The 25,371-nt window shown below is 39.6% G+C and overlaps 1 protein-coding gene across 7 annotated transcripts in view; it reads left to right on the top strand.

The window, feature by feature from the left end:
• The first annotated feature begins 2,385 nt into the window (after nt 1-2,385).
• Nucleotides 2,386-25,371, top strand: part of Zmat3 (zinc finger matrin-type 3) — a 34,821-nt gene continuing 11,835 nt past the window's right edge. For 2 of the 7 annotated variants that reach the window (XM_021254471.2, XM_021254451.2), the window contains exons 1-3: nt 2,386-2,515; nt 5,895-6,221; nt 24,778-24,819. In XM_021254471.2, coding sequence (XP_021110130.1) covers nt 5,952-6,221; nt 24,778-24,819 — 312 coding nt within the window. In that variant the 5' untranslated portion in view covers nt 2,386-2,515; nt 5,895-5,951. Of the gene's footprint in view, nt 2,608-2,648; nt 2,779-3,117; nt 3,194-5,894; nt 6,222-24,777; nt 24,820-25,371 lie in introns of those variants that run through there. The other 5 variants (XM_004834619.4, XM_004834617.4, XM_087186548.1 and 2 more) reach the window with 4 other exon arrangements.

The raw sequence follows: 25,371 nt of genomic DNA, 5'->3' as shown, positions 1-25,371 counted from the left end.
AGACTTTGCCCGATGGAATTTGTTGTTGTTTTGGTACCAGGGATCGAATTCAGGACCTTGCAGTTGCTAGGCAGGCAGCAGAGCCACTGAGCTAAATCCCTGGCCCTGGCCAATGGAATTTGAATGACTATGTCATGACACATTGGAGAAGCAGCTCTAAGATTCTTCACAAATTTCTGCAGCGCTTTGGATCTTCTCATGTGCCATGAGAGTTGGTCAAGTCTCACGTACTTTTTCAGCCAGAGTCCTGGAATGAGAAGACCCATGGAGCAGAACCTCAGCTGACCACTAGCATGCAATACAGTACAAGCAAGAAATAAACTTCCGGAGCTGGGGATTTAGCTCAGTGGCTCTGAGCCTTCCTGGAAAGCACAAGGTCCTGAATTCGATTCCTGGTACCAAAACAAAACCAATAAGCTTCCGTGGCCCTAAGCTACTGAGGCCTTCTCCCCAGCCCCCTGCCAGCAAATGGGATGAATATACTGTTTGTGACCTGTTTCTTTTTCTTCCAGCTGTTCAGGAGCTGAAACTCATGAACTCCAGCTATTCCACATCAAAAGCTCTGACTTAGGAAGCCACTGTCACTGCCATGAATTTAAAATGCCTATTAAATAAACATTTGGGAGTTGCCTCCTTCTTTCTTGAGGCAGGGGAGTAAATGCCTTAGCTGTACGAGAAGTTTAAGATCAGGGCAGAGAACATGGAATTGTAGGTGCATATGCAGAGCTAGAGCGTAGGGTCCCTCAGCTAACTTTTCAGATTTTTATCCTGACTTACATAACTGCATAAAATCACAAAATATAAAATGTGAAAACTCCAAGACATATTCTTCCTGCACTCAGGGAGTTTCTAGGTCAGATTAAGTAGCTCTTTAAGTAATTATAATGTGAGGCAACAAACATCGTGTGTCATCAGGGTGTGCAGAGAAAGTGCTAGGCAGCTCATGAAAGATGCCACGAAGGATAGGTCTGACTTGGAAACGCATGGGGGAGCATTTTGTACTCAAGAAGCAGAGTGAGTTAAATCACAGGGCTTGCAAACTAAGAGGATAAAGCTTTTGAGTAAAGGGAAGGAGACTGTGGGAGGCCGGATTAGAAAGATAAATCAAGGCCCAGTCATGATCTGTGTGGACTGTGAAGTTCTTTAACTGGCTAAGCCCGTACAGAAGAAGGGCTGGACAGCGCACTCAGCTATATTTATTATTTTAAAAACAATGTCGCCGTTTAAAATTCTGACACATAAATTATATGCACATAGCGTTGGAAAAAGAATTTAGACGATGTGGATCATTTTTCCCTTGGAAAATAACGGCCGATGTACATTAGCTGTATGTTCGCTGAACAATCATACTTAGGAAGTCACCACAGATTTGTTGTTGGTATTAGGTGGTGAGTAAGGTAGAAATAAAAAAAAAACTGCCTTAATTTCTAACGGCAGTTTACCTCCTATCAGGGCACATCTTACTACACTTACATTTCGTTGACATTTCAACTAATGACTGAAAACAACCACACAACTATGTGATTACGTGATGACACAGAACTGCGCTCTTAACATGGTAAATTTATGTAATGTTTAGTTTATCACAGATGAAAACAATAAGTGGCAAATCTTCATATGTTGAAGTAGTACCAATGAGTAGACGTTTACAGCTGGAATCCGTCAGCTCATGGCTGCCTCACTATCTAACCTGAAGATGTCCAGCTTGGCTAGGAAGGATGTGATCTCCTCCCGCCAGCAGTCTCTTCCCGGTCTTCCCGTCTGTCAGGCGAGGCCCAAGGGTCGGGAGAGCGCCTCCCACGTCTCCTGCTCACTTCAGTGGGTTCCTGAGCGGTGCGAGGCCCCGAGCCGGCAGGCGCGCTTCCTCCTCCAACCTGGGGCGGAAGCGGGGAGAGGCGCAGTCGGAAGGTTCTGTCGCAGAGTCCCGGAGATTCCTGCAGCTACCCCTGGCGCTTTAGCCAGCAACCAAGCGGCTCGGTTAAAAAAAAAAAAAAAAGTGTTTGGATCTCCTAACAGGAGGTGAAAGTTGCAGCAGCTCTACCAGGCGTCTGCTGGGAATCAACTTTTCGGGGTGGCCGACGCGCGGCTCGCAGGCTGAACGCTGACTGGCGGCACCGCAGAGGCTGCCCCGGACTCGCGCCTTTGTTCTTCGCGCCGGCCGGGCCCTCGCCCGCGCCCGCCGCCTCCGCACCTGCCCCTCGCGCCGCCGGCCCGGAAACTCGGGAGCCGGCCCTCCCCTGCCCCACCGCCCGGCCTGCTCCGCCAGGCACATGCGCAGTGGCGACGCGACCGGCGCCCTGTCTCCTCCTCCGCCGCCTCCCGGTTCCGCAGTCACTTCCTGCAGCTGTTTCCCTGTGGGTCGGCTTGGACTGACTTTTGACAGTCAGCCTTCAGCCGTGGAGGGGCTCGGCCGCGGCGGGCAGAGAAAGTTGCAGGGGAAGAGAGGCGGGCGCAGCGGGCCGGGCCGGCGCGCAGGCGGGCGGCGGCTAGAGGCAGCGGACGCGTCCCGGTTCCGGTGAGTGCGGCAACGGGCGCGGGGCTCTGGCGGCTCCTCGGAGGCTGTCGTCCCACCTGTCCTCCACGTGAGGCTGCTCGCGCCGCTCTTCTGTACGTGTTCGTTTGAAGCCTTTCACGTGCGCCCTGCGGCTCGTGGGGTAGGCGCGCTTGGCGCCGGTGGGAGGCGGGGATTCCATCCTCCTGGATGGCATCCTTGAGGGCTCGAGGTGTGTGCGGCGCGCGCGTGTTCCTGTGTGTGCGTGCACATCCCGAGGATTCAAGGTATCTGTGGGCGAGGCTGAAGTCGCTGGGGCTCTGATTTGGATATGTAAATGGTTCGCTGGGATTCGCCACCATCCTGAGATTGGAAAACACTGGCCAGTCCACCAAGGCCTCTTCCCCAGTCTCCTGTGTTCTCTTGAGCGTCCCCTCTCCCCTACACCTTGCCTCTGCTGATTAATTTTCTGGTTTCCTCCTTCGCATTCCTTCTTGCTGCGTTCTGATGACCTCTGTGTAATGTTCCCTGTCTTTCCGTTGTTTCCACTGTTCCCAGTGACAGCCTTACCTAGTTGCTGAGATGCCAGAAACCTGTTTCTATGTTCTCTTCTCTTTCCTCTGCAGATTTCTCCAAATGAGAAAGCAGTTGTCTTCAATACGGTATACCAAGACTAGGCCTCAGTCCAATCATGAAAACTAAGTATGCTGTGATAATTCATTTTCTTTAAACAGGGTGCCTCATGGAGCTTTGATTTTCTTTAGTGCCCTTTTAGCCCCTTTTCAGACCAGGACATTCACTACTATAAATCCTGCAAGCATCAACTATAGAGGTTTCTAAGATCTGAGGAATATTAATTTGTATCAGCCTGCAGAGTAGTCTTTTTTAAACCAATTCTGCTATCGAATGGGTTTGAGGTGCAAGTGAGTTCGGCGTCTCTGTAATCCACCATTGTGTAGTTACTGAAGGCTGAGTCTTGTTTATTTTAGATTTATGTATTTCTTTTTTGCTAATTTTTGTTTGCAAGTGCAATAAGACCTGTTGTAACTGACATATATAGATCTCTTGGGGGCGTTAATATTATGTTGATTGTTAAATACAGTACAAGAAATAATTTTGGAATATCTGTTCCTTAAACATTTTAAAGATAAAATGCAGTCATAGGTAAATCTGTACCTACAAGGAGTTTTTCTTTAATTCCATTCCTGTGAAAGGAGGCCTTTTGTATGTCAGTGGTTAAGGGCCTTTATTTTGATGAAAACTTGTAGGAAACACTGGGGGAAGACAGATGCTTGAATTTCCTCAAGTGGCTGCGAGCATTCATAAAACAAGTCCAGACATGTTTTGGCAATTGGTAGCGTTTGATTTTCTGTTTATAGCACTGATTTCCTTATCCAGATGTTTTGACACCCTCTTCTACCTTTTTTCTTATGACTTAGCAGCATGCTTGTGACGATTTAGCATTAGAAGGACTGCAGTACTGCATGGGTAGCCTCTAACTTTTTTCAGTTGTAATTAGGTAGTTAAAGTTTTACAAAGCTGGTCTTTGTCTCTTCAGTTTCCCTTTTTAAACTGTCCACATCCATCTTTGCTTTCTGGATATCTTTGCTTGATTTAATTTGAGAGAAATAATATCATTATAGAGAACCTAGCTTTTTAAATGTTATAAAGCCACATTGCTTTTCTTTATGTTCCTAAAAATAATGGGTATCAAACCTGCTTGAGTCAAATAGTATCATTTTTCTAAATTTGATTAATGAACAATATTTTTAAGTTCTATGACTAACTTTTATGCATTTTTGTCCCTAACTATACCATTTCTCAATCACAGTAATTTCCTCTCCTGCACCCAGACTGTGAACTTAGTATCAAAGTTGTTAAACTTGGTTGCAATTTCTTGGTACTTTGTATTTAAAAAGATGGTAAAATAAGCTTTTAACTTTTCAAAATTTGATTCATTTTTGTAAATCTGTTGCTGTAATGTATACATTTTCATCACAGATGGAAAATCACAGCAGCTTAAAATAGCCATATTCTATTGACCAAGAAAAGAGTTTAATAATATTGAGAGAGTGGAGGGAATTGTAGATTTTGTAATAAGGATCCTAATTTGGGTTAATTAGAACCCTGGGAACTCAGGGTGCACTGTAGTTCATGTTGAGAAACTCAGAATTAGAAATGGCGTCTGGGTGGGAGGCAAGAGAAATCATAAAGATTGAAGATGGGGTAGAACTTACTGGGTCTTTCAGAGTAAAATAGAATTAGAACTATCAGCTATTTAATCAGAAATGGGGAAGAAACAGCTGAGACTGAGGAATTGGAATTATAATAGGAATAGGGGAGTGTGATTCCTTATTGGTCCATATTTACCAACCAGAAATACCTTATTTTGTGCAGGTCCATTTACCTCTTACAGGAGAGAAAATATTTTGATTGTACAGGGGACTCGAGAATATAGTCTAAGGCCATATGAGGTGGGATCATAAACTCAAGGGGCTGCAGGGAGCGGCCTGAGGACCAAGGTGCCTGGGAAGGCAGGCCTGGTAGAGGACCCTGCCCTGGGCTAGCCTGCCACTTGTTCCCTGTGGAGGACTGTGGGAGGTTTCCTGCCGGATCCTGCTTTTATCAGGAGACACTGTGATTGACAGACATTCTCTTGATTCTTAAACATTGACCACTAATTCAATTTTAAATATGAAAGCATAACAAAACAGCGTATTTCAAACAGTACATACATCTGTGGCTGTGTGTGGCCCACAGGACATCTATTTTAACCTCTGCTGTAGGAAATCATTGGCTCAACTACTTAAATGTTGCTAATTGATGAAAAGGACCATTTTTTATTTATTTCTGTCACATTTTAATTCTGGGTTATTCCTAGAGTTCCTTGATATTTTAGCTAGTTGTAGAAATAGTTCATGGATTCTGCTGTTTTTTTTTTTCACTCTGACATCCTATGGATGGAAAAAAGATATTTGCTAAGATTCTCAGTTGGTAGGGGTTTTTCTTTTTTGAACTGCGCATAGTTATTATCAAGGGTATTTAAGTACATCTGAGGGAAGGGGTCTGGACTGGGTGACCTTTGAGGTCCATTTCAGCCACATGACTTTTAGATGTAATTAGTTAAGGATGCAAGGCTATTCATGTTGATAGGCCAGAGGGATGGCAGTTGAAGCTGTGCTAAGTGACATACAGTCAAATCTGTAAAACCATTCTCAGTGGAAGAACATTGTGTCAATGTGAATTAATAGGCAAGGGAAGTCTGCTAGATGAGACAAAAGGGAAAAAGTCCCAAAGATAGGTTGGAGAAATAGGGGAAAGTTCAGATCGTGGTGTCATTTATTTGCATGTCATATTGCTGAGCTCTCTTTTTAAATTTTTTTTTCCCTCCCTGTGGATTCAGATTTGAAGATTCGACTTCTCATTGCCCACTGGACTATGCACAAGACTTTTCTACCCAATGATCCTCTTGCAACACGCTGGGCTTCCTCCACCTAAGCAGCCTTCATACTCTCCTCCTATGTCAGTGGCCACCAGGTCTACAGGAACCTTGCAGCTTCCACAACAGAAGCCTTTTGTGCAGGAGGCTTCCTTGCCTCTGGCAGGAGAAGAAGAGTCACCTAAGGCAGGGGAGCAAGACTCTGCCCTGGAGGAGCTATGTAAGCCCCTATACTGCAAACTCTGTAATGTCACCTTGAACTCAGCACAGCAAGCCCAGGCTCATTATCAGGTAAGCGAAGAAAAGATAAGGCATACTGTATTTAATGGGATGAATGTTCCATGCTATGCCTATTTAGAATTTGTTTCTCTGTATGTGATCAGTTATGCTTGGAAAATCAAGATGTGTTAGAGAACAACTAAGTATTAATTTGTTTGACTGAAAACATAATGTTCCTACTTTAAGTATCATTTCCATACAGTGATTCTTAACCTCCTACATTAAGCTGTGTGGCATTTGATAGCTTACCAGTCTTTGTGAGCAATTGTAATCCTCTGTGCTGGTGTTTGAACCTATGGTCTTAAGGAGAACAGGTGTTTAAAACTTGGTGTGCCAAACACAATTCAGTGTAAAATTATTTAGAAGCCAATACAATTTGCATCAGTTCATGGTAATCTCTGCATTTGACTCTTTTTTTTTTTTTTTTTGGTACTGGGGATCAAACTCGGGTCCTTCCGCTTGTGAGGCAGGCAGCAGAACCACGGAGCTAAATCCCCGGCCCCCTGCATTTGAATCTTATGTTTTCCATTTTGACTTCTAATTCTCCCTGTATGTTCTGTCATGGCTGAGGAAAACACATGTATTTTTCCAGAGTAAGAATAAAATGACATCCAATTATTGAGCCTAAATCTTTCATTGATAAAAAGCAGACTCTGATTTGTTTTGACCCATTAAGATGAACTGTCTTAGTTACTTTTCTCATTGCTGAGACAAAATACCTGACACTCAAAGTTAAAGGAAGAAAGGCTTATTTAGCTCACTGTTTGTAGAGGTTGCAGTCCATAATTGACTGACTCCAGGGCAGGGTGGCACATGGCAGAGGGGCAACAGTTCATGGCAGTGAAATACAGCAAAGGCAGCAAGGGACAGCCACAGCACTTTCCATCCCTTTTATTTTACCCATACTGCCTAGGGTGGGTAGCATTCACACCCTTAATCCTAGTGCCCTTGAGCCTAGCATTGCACCTGAATCAGTCACACACTCTAGATTCAGCCACCTCAGAAAAAGTCCCACCTACAATTGCATGAGGCTTTGGGGGTACATCTAGATACAAGCCATAACATTCCATCCCTGGCCTCCCAAAGACTCATGCACATCCCTTTATGCAAAAGACAGTCAATCTCCAAGAGTTGCCAAAGTCCTAAGTTTCAGCACTACTAAAAAGTCCAAGTCTCAAGTCTCAGATTTAAGACAAATTCTTACCTACAAGCCATAGCCTGAACTAATGCTTATTTTTAAGATTTAAAGCTTTTTTTTTGGTACCAGGGATTGAACTCAGGTCCTTCCGCTTGCAAGGCAGGCGACAGAACCACTGAGCTAAATCCCTGGCCCTTTTTTTTTTTTTGGGTACCGGGGATCAAACTTGGGACCTTGTGCTTGCAAGGCAGGCGCCAGAACCACTGAACTAAATCCCCGGCCAAGATTTAAAGCTTTTACCTGCATGGAGAAAAGCTGGTAGAAAGTACTGTTTTTTTTTTTTTTTTTTTTTGATACTGGGGATCGAACTCAGGACTTTGTGCTTGTGAGGGAGACACTGGAACCAGTGAGCTAAATTCCTGGCCAGAAAGTACTATTTTAAAGGGTATTCTTACATAAAACCAAATGAGAAATTAAATTTTGACTAGAAAGAGAGGATATATATATATTTTTTCTAGATTGTTACTTGTATAAAATTATATAATTTCCTTCTTTTACGAGAAGAGACATGGGCACAAATGGTGGCTCAACCCCACTGAATGAAGGCATAGCTTCCGTGCCACTATTGATTGGACTATTATCTGCATTAATGTCTCTAGTAATATGACAGCATGGGAGAAAGCTGACTGTTAGTTACAAAAATATTTCTTCTATTGTGCCACTATTCTTCCAACTTAAAGTTTTTGTTTACTCTGTGTATAGCTCTTTTCTGTTTCATTTAGTTTTTTTTTTTTTTTTTTTTTGGTACCGGGGATCAAACTCGGGACCTTGTGCTTGCGAGGCAGGCACCAGAACCACTGAGCTAAATCCCCGGCCCCAAGATGTCCTCTGCATTTTTTTTTTTTTTTTTTTTTTTGGTACTGGCGATCGAACTCGGGTCCTTGCACTTGCACAGCAGGCAGCGAAACCACTGAGCTAAATCCCTGGCCCTGTTTCATTTAGTTTTGATCCCAAAGACTGATAGTTGTGTCATTTTGTAATTGTATATCGGAAGTTTGTTTTGTTTTTTTGGAGCTGGAGATTGAACCCAGGGCCTTGCTCATTCTAGGCAAGTGGTCTATCTCTTAGCTACATCCCAGCTCCATCAGAAGTATTTTGATGGTGAATTGTTTCTCTGGGATTTAGGGGAAGATTTGATTTGTTGCTTCCCTAGATGTCCTATTGTTTGGGTTTGTTTTGTCCTCAGGTATAGAGAGTTGTCTTAATTATATCTCTCAGTTCTTTGCATGTGTCATTATTAGATCTTAAAAAGCCTCCTTTTTATGTATATATGTATGTATATATTTATTTATTGTTGTTGTTACTGTGGTGGAGATTTAACCCAGGGCATTTGCACTGAGCTACATCCTCACCCCTTTTAAATTACTGTTTTTTATTTGAGGCTGGGATGGAACTGGTGATCCTCCTGCCCAGCCTCCCAGAGTGCTGGGATTACAGGCATGTACCACTGTACTAGTCTCTTCTTGTTCTGTTTTACATTTTCCTTCATCTCTAGTCCCTTCCCCTCTCATTCCACTCCCTGCTATAGTACAGTAGTTTGATAGAGGACCTTCTTTGTCTGTCTTTACTATTCAAGTGGCATTTGTTAGGATGATTAATCTTGACCCTGGGACTCTTGTTAGCTTCTTCTTCATTTATTCCTGTGGGATGTTCAGTTTAATAGCCCAAGATTCACTTTGAAAAATCAAGGCTGAATTCTAAAGTTTTGGTCTTCCACCAAAGCCCTTAATAAATAATAGGAGCAAGCCTACTTTATGCTTTACCTTCATACATACATACACATATATTTACCTTTTGAGCAGAAGTTTTTACTTTTATGAGGGAAAACTCTCGAGCAATGTGTAATTTTAACACGTGTGCATGGATTATACTTATACTTCCAATCTTTTTTTTCTTTAGTAATTTAATGTATGTAGTACATTAGTTTTTAATTTTTTTATTAGTACATATTTACAATACATAATATTCTATTTATTGTGGGGCATACCAAATATAATTTTCTGGCCGGGGATTTAGCTCAGTGGTTTTGCTGCCTGCTGCACAAGCGCAAGGACCTGAGTTCGACCCCCGGTACCAAAAACACAAAAACAAAAACAAATATAATTTTCTGACTTATAGACAGTGATAGAAGTTTTGGGTTATGCATAGAGAATGCAGTTTGATACAAGGTCATTGGGTTATAAAATCAGCTTTTTCTTTTATTGTATATGTTTGTGTGTGTTTGTTCTAAAGTTTTTAGTTGACAAGATTTGTAATTGTCTTATTTCATTTCCATCAGTGATGCAGTGAATAAATAAGAAAATACATGAAAAGAGAAGCAAAATTTAGACAGATTCCTAAAAATAAAAAATTTTTAATGGAGCAGTTAGAGGAAAAGATGACCTGTCACAGGAACAATGTAAGCAGCCAAGCACCAGGGCGAAAACAGAGGAAAGATCACACAAGTGGGTATTAAGAAAGTAGAACTTGATAAAAAATGATGGTGTGAGAGTAATAAAACATGTTTCTAAGAACTTAGAAGCAAAGATTTGAATGAGACCAGTATTACTGGTAATCTTAAAGGTATTTTGTTTTCACAGACAATTAAGACAGTGTAGTTTATATATTAAAGTATAAGGCAATTTCATTGGAATAGCATAGAAGAAAGTTAATCTTAGAAATGAAGTCTAGATTTTAATAAGATAGAAAAGGTCTACGGGTTGGGGATTTAGCTCAGTGGTTCTGGTGCCTACCTTGCAAGCACAAGGTCCCCAGTTTGATCCCTGGTACCAGAACAAAACAAAACAAAACAAAACAAAGAAATGGTCTAGATGAGAGAGGTATAGATCAAAGAGTAGGTTAGAATAATAATAGAATGTGACCATAACCTAGAGGTGGGTGGACCAACGTGAGGATAGAGATGTTAGCTCTGAGAGATGCATCAAAGAGTACATAAATAGGCAGTGATAAAAGAAAGGGTATTAAATACAGGCTAAGACAAGACAGTAAGACTTATCAAGCACCAGGAATAGGTAGAAAGGCCATGACAATTATTGTTTTACTAGTGAAAAAGAGTGGTAGGCCTCAGGATATGGCTCTGAGGTAGAGTATTTCCCTAGCATGTGTAAGGTCCTGAGTTTAATCCCCAGTATCCAAAAACAAGTGGTTCAGTCTGGGGATTTAGCTCAGTGTTTCTCCTGCCTGCCTCACAAGCGCAAGGACCCGAGTTCGATCCCCAGTACCAAAAAACCCCCAAAAAACCCTGGTTCAAGAAGAAATAAAATGATGGCTGTGAAGTTTTATTTCACAATAAAATTTTTAGGTTTTAGACTAAAAACTTTAAGGTTTTAGACGAAAAACCTGCTTTGTAATTTTTAATATAGTGTGATACCAAGACTGTAAATCTATTATTTTAGGTAGAAGATAAAAATGGTCACTGGTAATCTGTTTATGAGCTAAAAACACCTTCCTGCAGAGTGGTGAATCACTGTGATTATATGACCCAAAAGTTATCAGTCAGTTCATGCCATTGTTGGAATCACAAAGTTTCAAGTTGCCAGGGTGTTATAAACAACCATTCTTACACTAGAGTCCAGCTGTATCATATTTCAGTAATCTAGGACACACAGTGGAAACTGCTCAATAAATTCTTTCCTTTGAGCTCGCTACCATTTTCCTCTGGTTTTCGTGTTCCCAAACTAGGGCCACCTTATCAGTGACTCATGTGTTTCTGTGGTCATCACAGATACAGTTTTATTAGCGGGACATTGTAACCTAGTCACTTGGCTTCAAAACATCCTCAGCTGTTGTTTTATTTTTAATGAAGTCATCTAATTTTGTAGCCTCAAAATTATGACTTTGGGTATAACTTAATTTAAAATCAGATTTTTGGAGGAGAAACATGTTGTCATTTTATTAAAATCTGTCTGCGCATTTCAGGTTACTTGGGGCAATCCTGGTATGGAGTAACATAACACTGTTTCATCAGCATAAAGACCCAGAGGAAGAACCGCTTTAAGATGAAAGGTCATTAACAGAAATGAAGGAAAACAAAAGGGATGCATAGATAAAGTTTGCTAAGGCATCCACACTTGAAAGTCCCTGATTTATCTGCTAATCTCATATTCACACAAAAAAGAATTAGTTATTCAAAGTACATTTCTAACATTTTTCATAAACAAAGATTTCTATTTGTCCTATTTAGTAGCTAAATAACACACCCCATATTAACTGTATTAATTAGAAAGAGAAAACATAGGTAAAAAAATAGTTCTAGAATTATGATGCTGAATGTAATGATGCTTCATTAATTCATAATGAAGAGAATGTAATTGTATTTTTTCCCCAGAACTTAATGTACTGATTTTGGCCTATACATTTTAACATTGAACACCAAGATTTGGAGGGCATGATCAGTAAGCTATCCTTAGCTTATTTTTATGTTTTCAAAATTCTCTTATCCAAATGAACTTGTAGTGGACTACGCATGGTCAAAATACATTTCAGATTTGGTGTTACTTGACTGCTTCATAAATGGTAAATATGCTTTGGAATTCTGGCTCTGATACTTTAGGCAAAATACACTGTCTATATTCAACATTTGTAAAGTAGGGGTCATTGTATTTCCCTCTCAGGATGTGAGAATTGTGTATTTTATGTTAATAAATACTGATTGAAATAGATTTCTGTTGTTTAGGTTTCATCTTGTAGCTTTAGAAAGATGTAAAGTAAGATACAGGTATCTTACTATTGTTACTTCGTTAATACTAAGTTGCTGTAGAATCTTGTGAGTAAAACTTTGTCCTCCTTGGTCATTCTCCAAAGAAGCTCTTCTAGATCCAGATACCAAGATATCTTAAAGGAATCTTATAATGAGTAATTCAAGCAAGAGATAGCATGGACATTTTTTGTTTGTTTTTGAGACAGAGTCTCATTACATGGTTCAGGCTGACCTTGAGCTCATTATGTACCCCAGGCTGACCTCAAACTTGTGGCAGTCCTCCTGCCTCAACTTCCCAAGTGTTGGGATTACAAATGTGTACCACATGTTTGGCCAGATGAGATAATATCAAATGATTCTCAAATGTAGACGTGCTTTCAACCGTAATACTAGGTTTGTCAGCCTAGGCCATAGTATCTCAGTCCTTGTTTGTTCTCTTGCTCTTTGCTGTCTGAATAACCAGTTTTATAAGCTCTTACAACCCATCCTTTGGTCACATCAGGGGACAGAAACTCTATTTTCCTGCCTTTAGCCAGACTTTCTCAGCTTCCTGCTTCCACATCTAAGTCTTGTCCCTACCTCATCTCTTCTTATTTCTGAAGAAAAGAAATCCCTTCTTTTTCCAAGTTTGATTCTAGCTGTTCTGCCCTGTGGATTTTTTTTTTTTGGTACTGGGGATCGAACTCATGACATTGTGCTTGTGAGGCAGGCGTGGTGCCCTTGAGTTAAATCCCCGGCCCTGCCCTGTGGATTTTATCACCTCTTCACTTCAGTCAAGTTAAAAACATGCTGAAGTCTCTTCCACATACATACAAATAAAAACCTTTATTTTTAGTTCTTCTTGTCAGCTACCTGTCTCCTCTTCTCTCCTGTCCTTAGAGTTTTGCCAGGTATGATTGTCCTTTTCAGATCAATTCCCATTCATTCTTCAGCCCAGTGAAGTGAAGTGGTCTTCTTAGAGTTATCTGTGATTGTGTAGGCTAAATCTATCTGTTTCTCGCCTGACCTCTTGGTAACATTTGCCACTGATAACAATTTCCTCCTTGAAAAAACCCTCAAAACCCCAAACATCTTCTACTCAAAGTAATGCCCAAGGATCAAAGGGTTTATAAAGAAAAGCAATAGTTACTTGTCCTTTCTTCCCCACACATGCCCTTTTTCTATTTTCTTCATTCCCTTTTCTACCTCCCAACTTGGATTGGCTGTAGTTTTACTTTATTATTTTTTATTTTTAAATTTTTGTACCGGGGATTGAACTCAGGACCTTGCGCTTGTGAGGCAGGTGCAGTGCCACTGAGCTAAATCCTTGGCCTTATTATTTATTTATTTGTTCATTAATTTCATCAGTACATTTTGGGTATACAATATGATGACATTCATCATTGGGAATTTGTACCTTTACATGATGTATCTTGGTTCTTAATTTTTTCTCCGTTCCCCTGCCCTCCTTTCAACCCCTCCACCCTTCCCTATTTACAAAGACTTTGTTTCCTCTTTTTTCCTTTTCTCATATTTTTTCCTTTCCCTTTCCTTTCCCCTATTCCTCCCACTTCTCCTTCCCCTTCTCCTTTGGACCTTTTCTTCCTACTTCACATTATCTATTCTACATTTTTTTTTTTTTTTTGGTACCAGGCATTGAACTCGGGTCCTTGGGCTTGTGCAGCAGGCGGTGAAACCACTGAGCTAAATCCCTGGCCCCTGTCTATTCTACATTTTGATCCTCATTTACACTTTCACTTTCTCACACCAGAGAAACTATTTGGTATTTACACCTATGTGTCTGTAGTTTTACTTTAACACTATGGAGATTGATCACATTTTTGTCTAGTCTCTGATCAAACTAAGTTTTCCATGCTCTCATTGAAGGTTGGTTCCAAATGGTGAAAAGTGACACTCAGTATTTGTCTTATTACAAGTAGGGAAATTATTCACTGCAGAGCTGTTTCCTTGCCTGTATTTCTAGGATTATCCCACTGTACACAAAAGAGATGTTCACATGGATAATCCTTTGTTGAATGTCACAAGTTCTCAAAATCGTGTTCATTTTAATTTGAATCATATAACTGGACACATTGTATCTCTGAAATGGCTGTTTTTTTCAAAGTTTCTGGTTTGGTTTTGAAAAATAGGGAGAAGAATCTTACACCTTAAAAAGATCAACTGGGGATGGTGGCGCATGCCTGTAATCCCAGCATTCTGGGAGGTTGAGGCAGGAGAATCATAAGTTCAAACCCAGCTGGGTAATTTAGTGATAGACCCAGTCTCAAAATAAAAAATAAAAAAAAGCTGGGGATGTAGCTCACTGCAAAGGCTCCAGTTTCAATTTCTGGTACCACAAAAAAAGAAACAAAAAATGATTAGCTTCTTAATCTTTCTTTTATTTTCTTATGATCCATGCCATTTATCTTCATGAAATTCACTGATTTTCTGTTCTAATTGGGACTGGTTCTATATTTGGATTTGACTCATTGTATAGCTTTTTGTATTTCCTTGAGTCCTCCGTTACTTTTCTTTCTTTCCCATCTTTTATTCTTGCATTCTACTCCTATATCTTTGTTGCCACCCCTCCTGAACTCTTCATGACACCGTGTGTCACATGTAGTCCTCTTTGTTATGGTTCAGATCTAGATGTCTTCGAAGAACCTCATGCATTCAGAGGTGGAGGTCTTTGCAAGGTGATTGGATTTGGGGGGTTGCTGTTAGGAGTTGGGGCATGGTTGGAGCTGGGTCCCTGGGAACGTGACCTGCTGACATATCTCCCTCCCCCGCTCCTGCTCTCTGCTTCCTGGCCACCATGACATGAGCAGCTTTTCCTCACCAGACCCTCTTATCAGGCTGTTTCTGCCTTGAAGTCACCTGACCGTGGGCTAAGAACGTGAGCCCCAAAATCTTCTTTAAGTTGTGGGTGTTGGATATTTTGTTCTAGTGATGAGGAAAGTGACCAAGACACCCTTCCATCTTAGATCTCTCTATCTTCACGGTCATTTTCAACTGGCTGCCATCTGAGTTTGCTGCAAAGCTGTCAGCTTTGTACTTCTCATTGGTGTGTAATCCCAGCACTCTGGAAGGCTGAGGCAGGAGGATCATGAGTTCAAGCCCAGTCTGGGTAATTTTTAACAATAGACCCTGCCTCAATATAAATGTAAATATACCTGTTTTCTTTCTTTTTTTAAGTCTTGGTTTGACGGGAACCATCTTCACAGTACTTGAAGGAAGAACAATACAAATGTGTATTGCAACATAAATAAAATGATGGGGTAATGGGAAGTAAATTTTTCTGAACCCTTGTAGTTCTAAAATTTTTGTGGCATATCCTTATTTGACACCTCAGTTGTAGATTGAGAATTATTTTTCCTCAGAAGGCTAAAGGATGTAGTTCAATGTTAAAAAAAAAGTAATCTAATGTTGCTGAGGAGAAATCTTATTGATTCTTGTTATGTAGGTGACCTGTTTAATTTAGTGTGTTGGCTCCCTCCCTTGGTCATAAGTTTTTAGGCTCTCCTTTTTATCCTTGAAGTCTGAAATTTCACATTGATGGATGTGTCTAGTTTTGGGTCCTTTTTCATTTGTCCTGGTCAGTGCTAGTAGATCCTTTCAGCTTGTATACTCCTGAGTCTTCGGGCTCTGGGGAATTTTATTTGATAGTTTCTTAGGTAATATCCTTCCTATCTATATTTTTTTTCTGTCCGTCTTTCTGGAAATCTAACCATCCCCATCCTTGAACTCCTGAATTTTTCCTTTTCTCCTTCTCTACCCTAATTGAGGTGTAATCGATCGATTGACTTTTTCAAAATATAGTAGATAATATCCTGTTTTTTTGTACACATACATGTATAAGTTTAATGGTTTTTCCATCTTAACACGTAAGCACTGTGGCTATAAATCTTGCAGCGTGAGGTGTCACAGCAATACTGCACAGATTTCCTTTACTTTGAAAAATTTGTGCGTAGATTTGTCCTTACCACAGATACTAGCAACCTCAGCTTCTGATTTTTTTTTTTCCTTACTGAGAACTTTTACATTTTCACCTACAGTACTTTATAGCTTCTCTTTGGCATATCCGAATTGCTAACATCACTACTTTTTCATTTGAGAGGCATTATTAAGTAAAATAAGGATTACTTGAATGCAAGCACTGTGTTACAAGGTTAGCACTAACCTGAACAGTGGCTACTAAGTGTCTAGCAAGTGTAATATATCAGTGTAGATATGCTGGACAAAGGAATGATTCACACCAGGGAAGAATAAAGCAGGCTGGCACAAGATTTCATCACACTGCCAGGCATGGTGGTGCATGCCTGTAATCCCAGAACTTGGGAGGGTGAGGCAGGAGGATTGCCACAAATTTGAGGCCAGCCAGGGGTACACAGTGAGTTCAAGGCCAGCCTGCACTAAATAGTGAGTCCCTGTCTCAAAAAAAAAAAAAAAAAAAAATCGTCACATTCCTCAGAATGGTGGGCAGTTAAAAAATTGTGAATTTTTTATTTCTGGAATTTTCCATTTAACATAGACAGAGGTTGACCATGGGCAACTGAAGCCATGGACAGTGAAACTATAGGGGATGGGGACTACTGTAGTGTTCATTTGTACTCTTTTTTTTTTTTTAAATCATTACTTTAATTTGAGAGTTATTTTGACTTCTTATGCTGATTTTTAAAATTTGACAATCATTGGTTATTTTGAAGGATCTCTTGATTTCTTCTTGTTCTTTTTCACAGCATCTGTTTTTGTAAATTTTTAAGAATATGAACTCAAGAGCTTTGAAGTCAGACTAGTATTCAACTTGTAGTCTTAGCATCTACTACATATATCTTATGATATTGAGAATATTTCCTACCATGTTTCTGCCTCATGAAGATGATGATTTGATGATGGTTATGCTAATAGTACCTGCAAATTAGTATCCATGAGACATTTAAAATGTTCCCCTTTCCCCATAAGACCATACTGTTGAGTGGCCCCAGGGTACAGTGGGGCACAGTGGTATGGACTCTATGAGCAAACTGACCCCAGCTGTGCCAGATACTTGTGGCTTTGGACAAGTTTAATTTTATTTTAGTTTAAATTATTGTAGACTTACAGAATAGTCCTCAAGATAGTACAGAGTCCAAAAAATCCTGCATGTACCTCACCCAAGAGTCTCCAAACATTAATATTTATATAACTACAGTATAGTTATCAAAATCAGGAAATTACCATGGATGCACCAATATCATCTAATCTCTAAATTCTTTGTATTTCATCAGTTGTGTATTAATAACCTTTTTCTGGTTTCAAAATCCAGAATGAAATTTTACTTGTTTTCATGTCTCCATTTAATTTGGACAGGTCCTTGGTTTTTCTTTGTTTTTTATTATCTTACAATTTTTTTTTTTTTTTTACAATTTTTGAAGAGCTTTTCTTCTGGAATATCTCAACTTTGGAGCTGTTTGATAACATCCTGATTGTGTGGTTTTTGGCAAGAGTGCCTTAAAAGTGATATTGTGTCCTTCCCAGTGCATGCCTCAGGAAGGACAAGATTTGACAATGTTGCATCGCTAATGCTACTAAGCATGCTCACTTGGTGAAGGTGATGTCTGGCAGATCTCCTTTGTAAAATTACCTCTTTTTTTTGTGTTAAGTATGTGAAGAGACACTTTGTTTTTTTTAATTAAAAAAATTTTTTTTTGGTACCAGGGATCGAACTCCGGTCCTTGAGCTTGCGCAGCAGGTGGCGAAACCACTGAGCTAACACTTTGAAACTTTGTATTTTATTTCTCATCTTTTGCTCATGACGATTCTTGCCTGAAATGATTATGATATTTATGTTTGGCAAACAGCAACTTTTCCGTTTTAATTTTTTTTTTTTATATATTTTTTTGGTACCAGGGGTCAAACTCAGGACCTTGCGCTTGCCAGGCAGGTGCGGTGCCACTGAGCTACATCCCGGCCTGCAACTTTTCTGTTTTAGTCTTTTATTACTTGGATTTTTGCTTTAAGGAGGAACTTTCCCCTTTTCCCCATTTATTTATTTACTCATTTATTTATGTCCCTATGGATCAATGGGTTCTTATTTTATTCTAGGAATATAAGTTTCCTACTGTCATTTATTTGATGTGTAAAGGGCCCAATATTTTGACAGTTGAGTCCCTTCATTCTGGTTCCTCTATCCTTTTAACATGTTTACGTAATTTTTGCATGCTTCCTTACTGTCTAGTAATAAAATATTTGAGGATCTTGTTTTTTCCCTATGCCAGCCATTTCTCAGAGTCATGAATGGTGTTAGAAAATGAATGCTATTTAGAAACTCAAATCCAGGGCTAACTGTTCCCCTTTGGTTCTGGGATGTCATTGTTTCTATGTTATCTCAGTAGAAAGAGCTAGTAAATACATTTCTGCACACACATATCTCTGTCTGTGTATACATGTATTAAAAACTGAGTTTCGATCGATAACTCCAATTTCAGTGTAGCACAACAATGTTCATTTTAGCATTCTATCTTTTCTTATGTTAAGTACCTTCTTTGATATTGAGAAATCTGACCTTTCATTAATCACAAAATTTGCATGTGCAGGCATGCACTTAACACCCCTAACATAGTTTGGGAATTGATAATCCATACCCTGTAAAAGACAAATGTACTAACCAGGGGATAATATGGTGTACTGTTCTTTATGTCTGTGACATTACAATGTATAGACAGAATCTTGCTTTGTAAAGTTACTAGTTTGCAAAGGTGGGACCTCCCAGGGTTTTCCTTTGTAGTTACTATTTTTCTTTGGTGTTTAGTAAGTTATCATGTGTGAAGATACTGTTAGACAATGTGAAAAATATCTTAGGAATATTTTTTTCTCCTGCAATGTGGTTATGTTGCTTAATTTTTATGTAGTCATGTTTGTTTCTGTTTGTAATCATATTGTATCTTCTCATTCTTGTTGGTTTTAATTCTGTTTTTAAGTTTGGGGAATATTAATACAGTTCTAAGAGTCAAAACTGTACAAAAATGTGTACTCAGAAATGTGCTCCATCATCCTGTGTAGTTTATTCCTTCCCCCCCCAGCATTTATATTTTTAAAAATGAATTTACTACCCTGTTTTGTTATTTAATATTTCAGTATTTGATTTGTCAATTTCTAATGGCATCTCAGTTACTTTGTATTGCAGATTCAGTGAGTTTATCTTTCTTTACATTTTTGCTTTATTATTTCTACCATGTCATAATTTGCAGCAATTGAACATAACTTTTCACCTTCATGTCCACCTTTGACTTAGTCTTGAAGTTTTGTTGAAGATTCTCAGTTATTTCTTGGTTGGATGAGGTCTTTACAAATTCATTAAGAAGGACTTGGGAGTGTTGAATCCGTAAGTTCTTATATGTTGACCACTGCTTTTCTTTAGTCTTGATGGTTAATACAGGGACACTTGGTGGTTATATGCAGCCCCATTGCTATTTTATATATTGTGGATCTATTTTTAATTCTCTTGTCTTTGTAAATTATTTATTTATTTAGCTTGAAGAGTTTAAAGTGTTTTTCTTTTCTTTTTTTTTTTTTAAATCTCCTACTCTTTCTAAAATATGCCCCAGATTTGATTGTCCTGGGTTAATATTTCTAAATATCCGGCACGATATGTTTTTTCAGTGTGAAGATTTAAATCTTCATTTATTTTTTTAAAAATTTGGCTATAAATATCAGTTCTGTTTGATTGTTTTGTTTTTCTTTTTCAGAGATTCCAGTTATACACAAAATGGGGATAATAATTGTACCTCCCCAATGGTTCCTGATTATTAAATGAGATAATATTTAATGAAGTGCTGAGAATATTGCCTGGCATGTGATAAGTGCTCAAAAATCATTTGTTGACATTATCATTATTCTGTTATGGATTCAGTATCTGCGTTAGTACCAGTGGGGATGCTGCTTTGGAAATAAAATACTTACTGTCTGCACCTGACCTCTCTGGTAGAACTGTAGACCTCATCTGCCGTTCTGTGGACTGTGCTGCTGTTACCATTCCCTTCACTTTGCACCATCTGTTCTACTCTTGGTGACTTCCTCCTGTTATCATGCAGACACCTCAGTAAAGCCCATCTCCAGAAAATCTTCCAGTTACCCCATTTCTCTCAGTCATGCTGTACCTTATGTCTCCACTCTTTCATGGAACTCTTTCATATATCAGCCTGTAGTGTTGTTTCAGTTTTCATAGCTTCCGTTCCTTTTTTAAGCCATTCCACTTGACCTTTTATCTCTTACTGTTCTGCTGCTTTGACCTCTGTCTTTTCAAATCCGGCATCACTTTGTCCTGACCTAACCCTGGTTATGATATTAGGATTATTGTTGTTATGATTATTATTGTTTTAAATTGTTTTGAAATCTCCCAGACAAAAAAAGGCACAAATAATATAACGCTTGTGTTTGCCATCTAGCTTAAAGTGTAAACGTTGTTAATTGAAGTCCCTGTACATCTCTTCCCAATTGTATCCCCTCCTGTGTGCCTACATGTAGCCATTATACTCAACTGGCATTATCGTCCCTATATATTTTTTTCACCTTTGCTACAAAAAGTTATTTTTTTTTGGGGGGGGTACCAGGGATCAAACTCAGGTCCTTGTGCTTTTGAGGCAGCCAGTGGAACCACTGAGCTAAATCCCTGGCCCCTGCTACAAAAAGTTTTGACTCTATAGTATGTAGTATTGTTTTTTTGCGTTTTAAACCACGTATTAAAATTATTTTTACATATCTTCTTCTGTAACTTGTTATTCAGCATTTTGTTGAGAATCATTCTTGCTGCCCTATATGGTCCTTGAATGCTTCTTTTCACTACTATGTAGTGTTCCTTTGCACAAATAGATTACAATTTAGCCATTGTGCTGTACAAGGACGCTGAAGTTGTTTCCACTTTTCTGCTGTTACAATCCTTTTAGAAGCATTTTTGTATGTGTCTACTCGTGTGAGTTTCTGTTTGGCAATATCTATAAGTGGGGTTCTTGGGTTATATATCTAACTTGATTCATTTCTTTTGAAACATCTTGTTTTAGGCTTCCATGACACCTCTCTTACCTGATTTTCATCATTCTTCATAGGCCACACAGTCTCAATTTCATTTTTTTGTATTCTTCTCCTGTACCACACTCTATATTATATCCCAGGATGTGGTCCTTTGGTCTTCATCTCCATGTTGAGCAGGTAATTTATTTTGTTCTATGGTTTTAAGTATCATCTACACAATGTTAACAGATTCTATCCCTAGATAGAATCAGTGTTAACAGATTGGATCCCTAGCCAGACCTCACTCCTGAACTACAAGTTGTGCTCTCTCTGGACATCAGAAAGAGATCTCAGACCTAACGTGGTCAAATGGATGTCTTGTCATCCAGCTCTTCCCCTTTTTCTCCACATGGCACAACTGAAGGCGTCTCATTCTTCAGCTTTTAGCTTGTGTGTCACTCCGCAGAAAAGCTGTATCTTTCCGACACTGCCTCCCCTGCCCATTTTTCTATTATATCATCCTGTTTTATTTTCTGCAGAGCGGCTGTCAGTCACATTATCTTTTCTTTGTTGTTGTTCATGTATGTGTATTCTGTTTTTATCCTCTGGAAGAATTTCTTGAAGGGAGTGACTTTGCCTTTGTTCACCATTTTGTCTCCCTTTCTTAGAATAGTGACCAGCACATAGGAAGAAGACAGTAATTATTTAAATTTATTATCTTCCTCTAAATCTGTAGATTCAGGTTCCTACCTAGTTTTAAGAAGATTCTTCAAACTCCTATAGCCTTGATTTTTGTTAGTGCTAATTAATCTATGTGCTACACTATCTCTTGGATTCATCCAGATGTCCTTTGATTGGCCTTAGTCTCAACATATTGACCCAAATTATCTTCTTTCCAATGCTATATTGTCTTCGTCCATTTTCTTTTGCTATCACAAAATATTTGAGGCTGGGTAATTTACAAAGAAAAGAGGTTAATATGACTCATAGTTCTGGAGGGAGGAATTCTAGCATATGTTATAGTCATATAGTCACAGTTCTGTGATTCTAGCAAATGTACAACTTCTGGTAAGTGTCTTGTGCTGTGTCATAGCCTGATAGGAAGTGGAAAGGGGGAGCCAGTACATGTGAACGAGCACACTTAGGAGAGCCTGGGGGTTGGTGCCAGGTTTGCTTTACAACTCGCTGTGAAGATGACTAACCCACTCTGAAGGGAATCGAATGAATCTCTGCATGAGGAAAGAGGCCTCATGACTTCAACCACTTCACAAAATCCCCACCATTTCTCTGTATTGTTACGTTGACAATTAAATCTCAACATGAGTTTTGATGGGGAGAGACCTTGTCCAAACCGTAGCATTCTTCTCTTTAAAACCTTGTTTTGGTAACTGGCATTCCCATTTACTCATGGATTTGCCTCCTACTATCCTTCATTCCACTTTGTCATTACTTTTTTTTTTTTACCTTCTTCACAGTTCTCATGTCTTTCTCCTTACTCCAGCCATTATCTCACTGTGAACCCTCACTTTGTCCAGGGCTATTTCAGAAGCTCTTGTCTTTCTCCACTCTGTCCTTTTGGTTCCATGGCCTTAAATACCTTCTGCATGCTAATAACTCATTTCTTGCCTGATCTCCCTCCTAAGCTCCATTTTGGATCCAGGCTTCCATGGTAACACATCATCTGGTTTTCATCTTATTTGATAGACCTAGCACTGTCACTGTCATGTTTTGGACCTTTGTTTTCCACAACACTGTTATAATGTCCTTCTAGTTATAGTGTCCTACACAGTAAGATGTGTTACAGAAAGTCCTTGGCTTTTTTTTTCTTTGTCTTCCCAGCTTCTAACTTTGATCTACTCTAATATGTACCCCATGGGTGATGCTCTTTGTCAAATACAGTGCAATCATTTCCCTGCAAGGCTTACAGAGTCTCAGGCTCCTGCTGCCTTGAAAGTTCAAGTTCTGGTTCATCGACAAAACCACATCTGAGCTCCTAGTTTCCTTAAAATCCTGAAGACCATCTCTCCTTGAGGCTGGGCCTTTGCCCATGCGAGTTCTTAGTTCAGTTTTCTTCTTCCTTCACGCCTAACTCCCTGGAGAACTTCTGCTCATTTAAAAGGTGGTTCACTGTCCCCTTTAACTGGAAGTCTTCTGACACATTGAGGCAGAAATAAGAAATTCCTTTTCTCTATTGTCTAAGTGTTTTTTAAAATTATCTCTACTACAATATTTGAATCTTTTATTCAACTGATGCTTATTATTGCTTGCTATCTGTTAATAGTCTGGGCACTGCAGAAAGAAGAGTAAACAAGACAGACATAGTTGTAATTTTTTTGGTACTGGGGATTGAACTTGGGTCCTTCCGCTTGCAAGGCAGTTGGTAGAACCACTGAGCTAAATCCCCGGCCCCATAGTTCTTATTTTTAATGAGTATATTTTAGAGAGGAGGAAAGAGAAAAAAATAAGTAAACAAATCATATTATTTTAGGTAGTGATAAGTAGCAGTACGATTGAATAAAATCAGATGGAGAAAGTGTGTGTGGGTGTGTATGGGAGGGATGGTTATGACATTTGAGATGAGTGAGATACGCTGTTCAAGTTCAGACTTTAAAGATATTAATCAGCCTTGCAGAGATCTGAAAGAGCTACCTTCTAGGCAGAAGGAGCAGCAAGTACAGTTCAAAGAGGAGCCAGAATGAGCTTGGGATGCTTAAGGCTCAGACAACGGTATTGAGGCAGGAGCAAATGAGGAGGGGAGAGGGACCCTGTATGATGTAACACCAGAGAGGTAGACAGGACCAGAGTATGCAGGGCCTCAAAGGTAAGGTTTGTCCATTTTAAGTGTAGTAGTGAGAGGCCACTGGAAGATTTTAAGTGAGGGAATGAGATGATCTTATTTGTTTCTATCATTCTGGTTTATTTATTTTTAATTTTTTTATTTTTTTGGTACTGGGGATCGAACTCAGGTCCTTGCATTTGCGAGGCAGGTGGCGCAACCACTGAGCTAAACCCCCGACCCGAGTGTATTTCACTCCCTGAATGCTTATTCAGTGATGGACACTGTATAAAATTGGGGATACAATGATGGCAAATCACCAGCACTCGAGGACCTTGGTCCTTTTTTTTTTGGTACCAGGGATCGAACTTGGGACCTTACGCTTGCAAGGCAGGCGGCGGGACCACTGAGGCAAATCCCTGGCCCCATTCTGGTTTATAATGGGGAAAAGTGCAGGGGGCAGAGACTAGTTAGGAATTGTCGCCTACTGCAAGTGAAAAGCATTGGTAGCTTGGGTTACTGTGGTATATTTAGTGTCCATGGAGAGAAGTGGAGTGACTTGGCATATATTTTGAAGGTGGGATGATAGACTTGTTGATAGATTGGATGTGCTGGGTTAGGGAAAGATGGGTCCAAGAAAGTTTGATTCTCTAGACTCACTGTGGCCATGGTGAGAGCAGTTAGGGCATTCTGAGTAAGCACAAGAGAGAACTCACCTCCTTACTTTCATTATTTTCGTTTCAGCCTCCTCTAGATTGTGTACAAGTCTTCAGTTTATTTCTTGATTTTAGCATAAAGTAGATGGTAAATAGATGCTTGCCTGCGGGTTTGAATTTACAATGTAGTTTTACCAACATTCTGTTTTACCCTTATTTAGAATGCTTTTGGACCACTGATGCTAATTAATACTAGTTTGTATTAATTTAAGGGATATAATCCTGTGAGCAATAAACAAAACATGATGAAAAAGGTAAGCCCATTTTCTTAGAGGTTCATAGTGGATCCTGAAGCTATAGGGCGGGAGTAAAAAGGGCCACGCCTTAGAGTCAGAAGGCCTGCTTCACGCAGGTGCTCTGCTACTTTATCCTTCTGAAAAGGTCATGGACAACCCCCACACCCCCATCCCACTGCAGTTTTTCTGCTGTCATCTATGGGCTACATCAACAAATTTCTCAGACAGTATTTTTGTGAGCAGCAAATGAGCAGCAAGTGTTTTATAATGTAAAAAGATGCTTTGTAAGGGTTATTAAAAATAATTGGATTATTCATTTCATTACTCAGTTCCAAAGGTGATTAGATCAGAGTGTCATGAAATTCATATTTAAGCAGTGGCATATGAATGGCCACAAACTGGGGGAAGACAGACCACTGGAAAATGGGATGCTTTTTCAGAACTATATAGGAAATTAATTTTGTTTGGCTTTGTTCTCTTATCCTTCACAGATAAATTTAATCAGTCCATTACAGCCATTAAATAACAGAATTTTATTCTTCAAGATCTAGTAATCACATCTAGCTAGTG

Source organism: Heterocephalus glaber, unplaced genomic scaffold (assembly GCF_053883595.1).
Source record: "Heterocephalus glaber isolate CG9 unplaced genomic scaffold, H.glaber_assembly_v1.0 deba00001504, whole genome shotgun sequence".
Taxonomy (NCBI): domain Eukaryota; kingdom Metazoa; phylum Chordata; class Mammalia; order Rodentia; family Bathyergidae; genus Heterocephalus; species Heterocephalus glaber.
The sequence above is the reverse complement of the archived record's forward strand: the minus strand, read 5'-3'. Positions and strand labels throughout refer to the sequence as shown.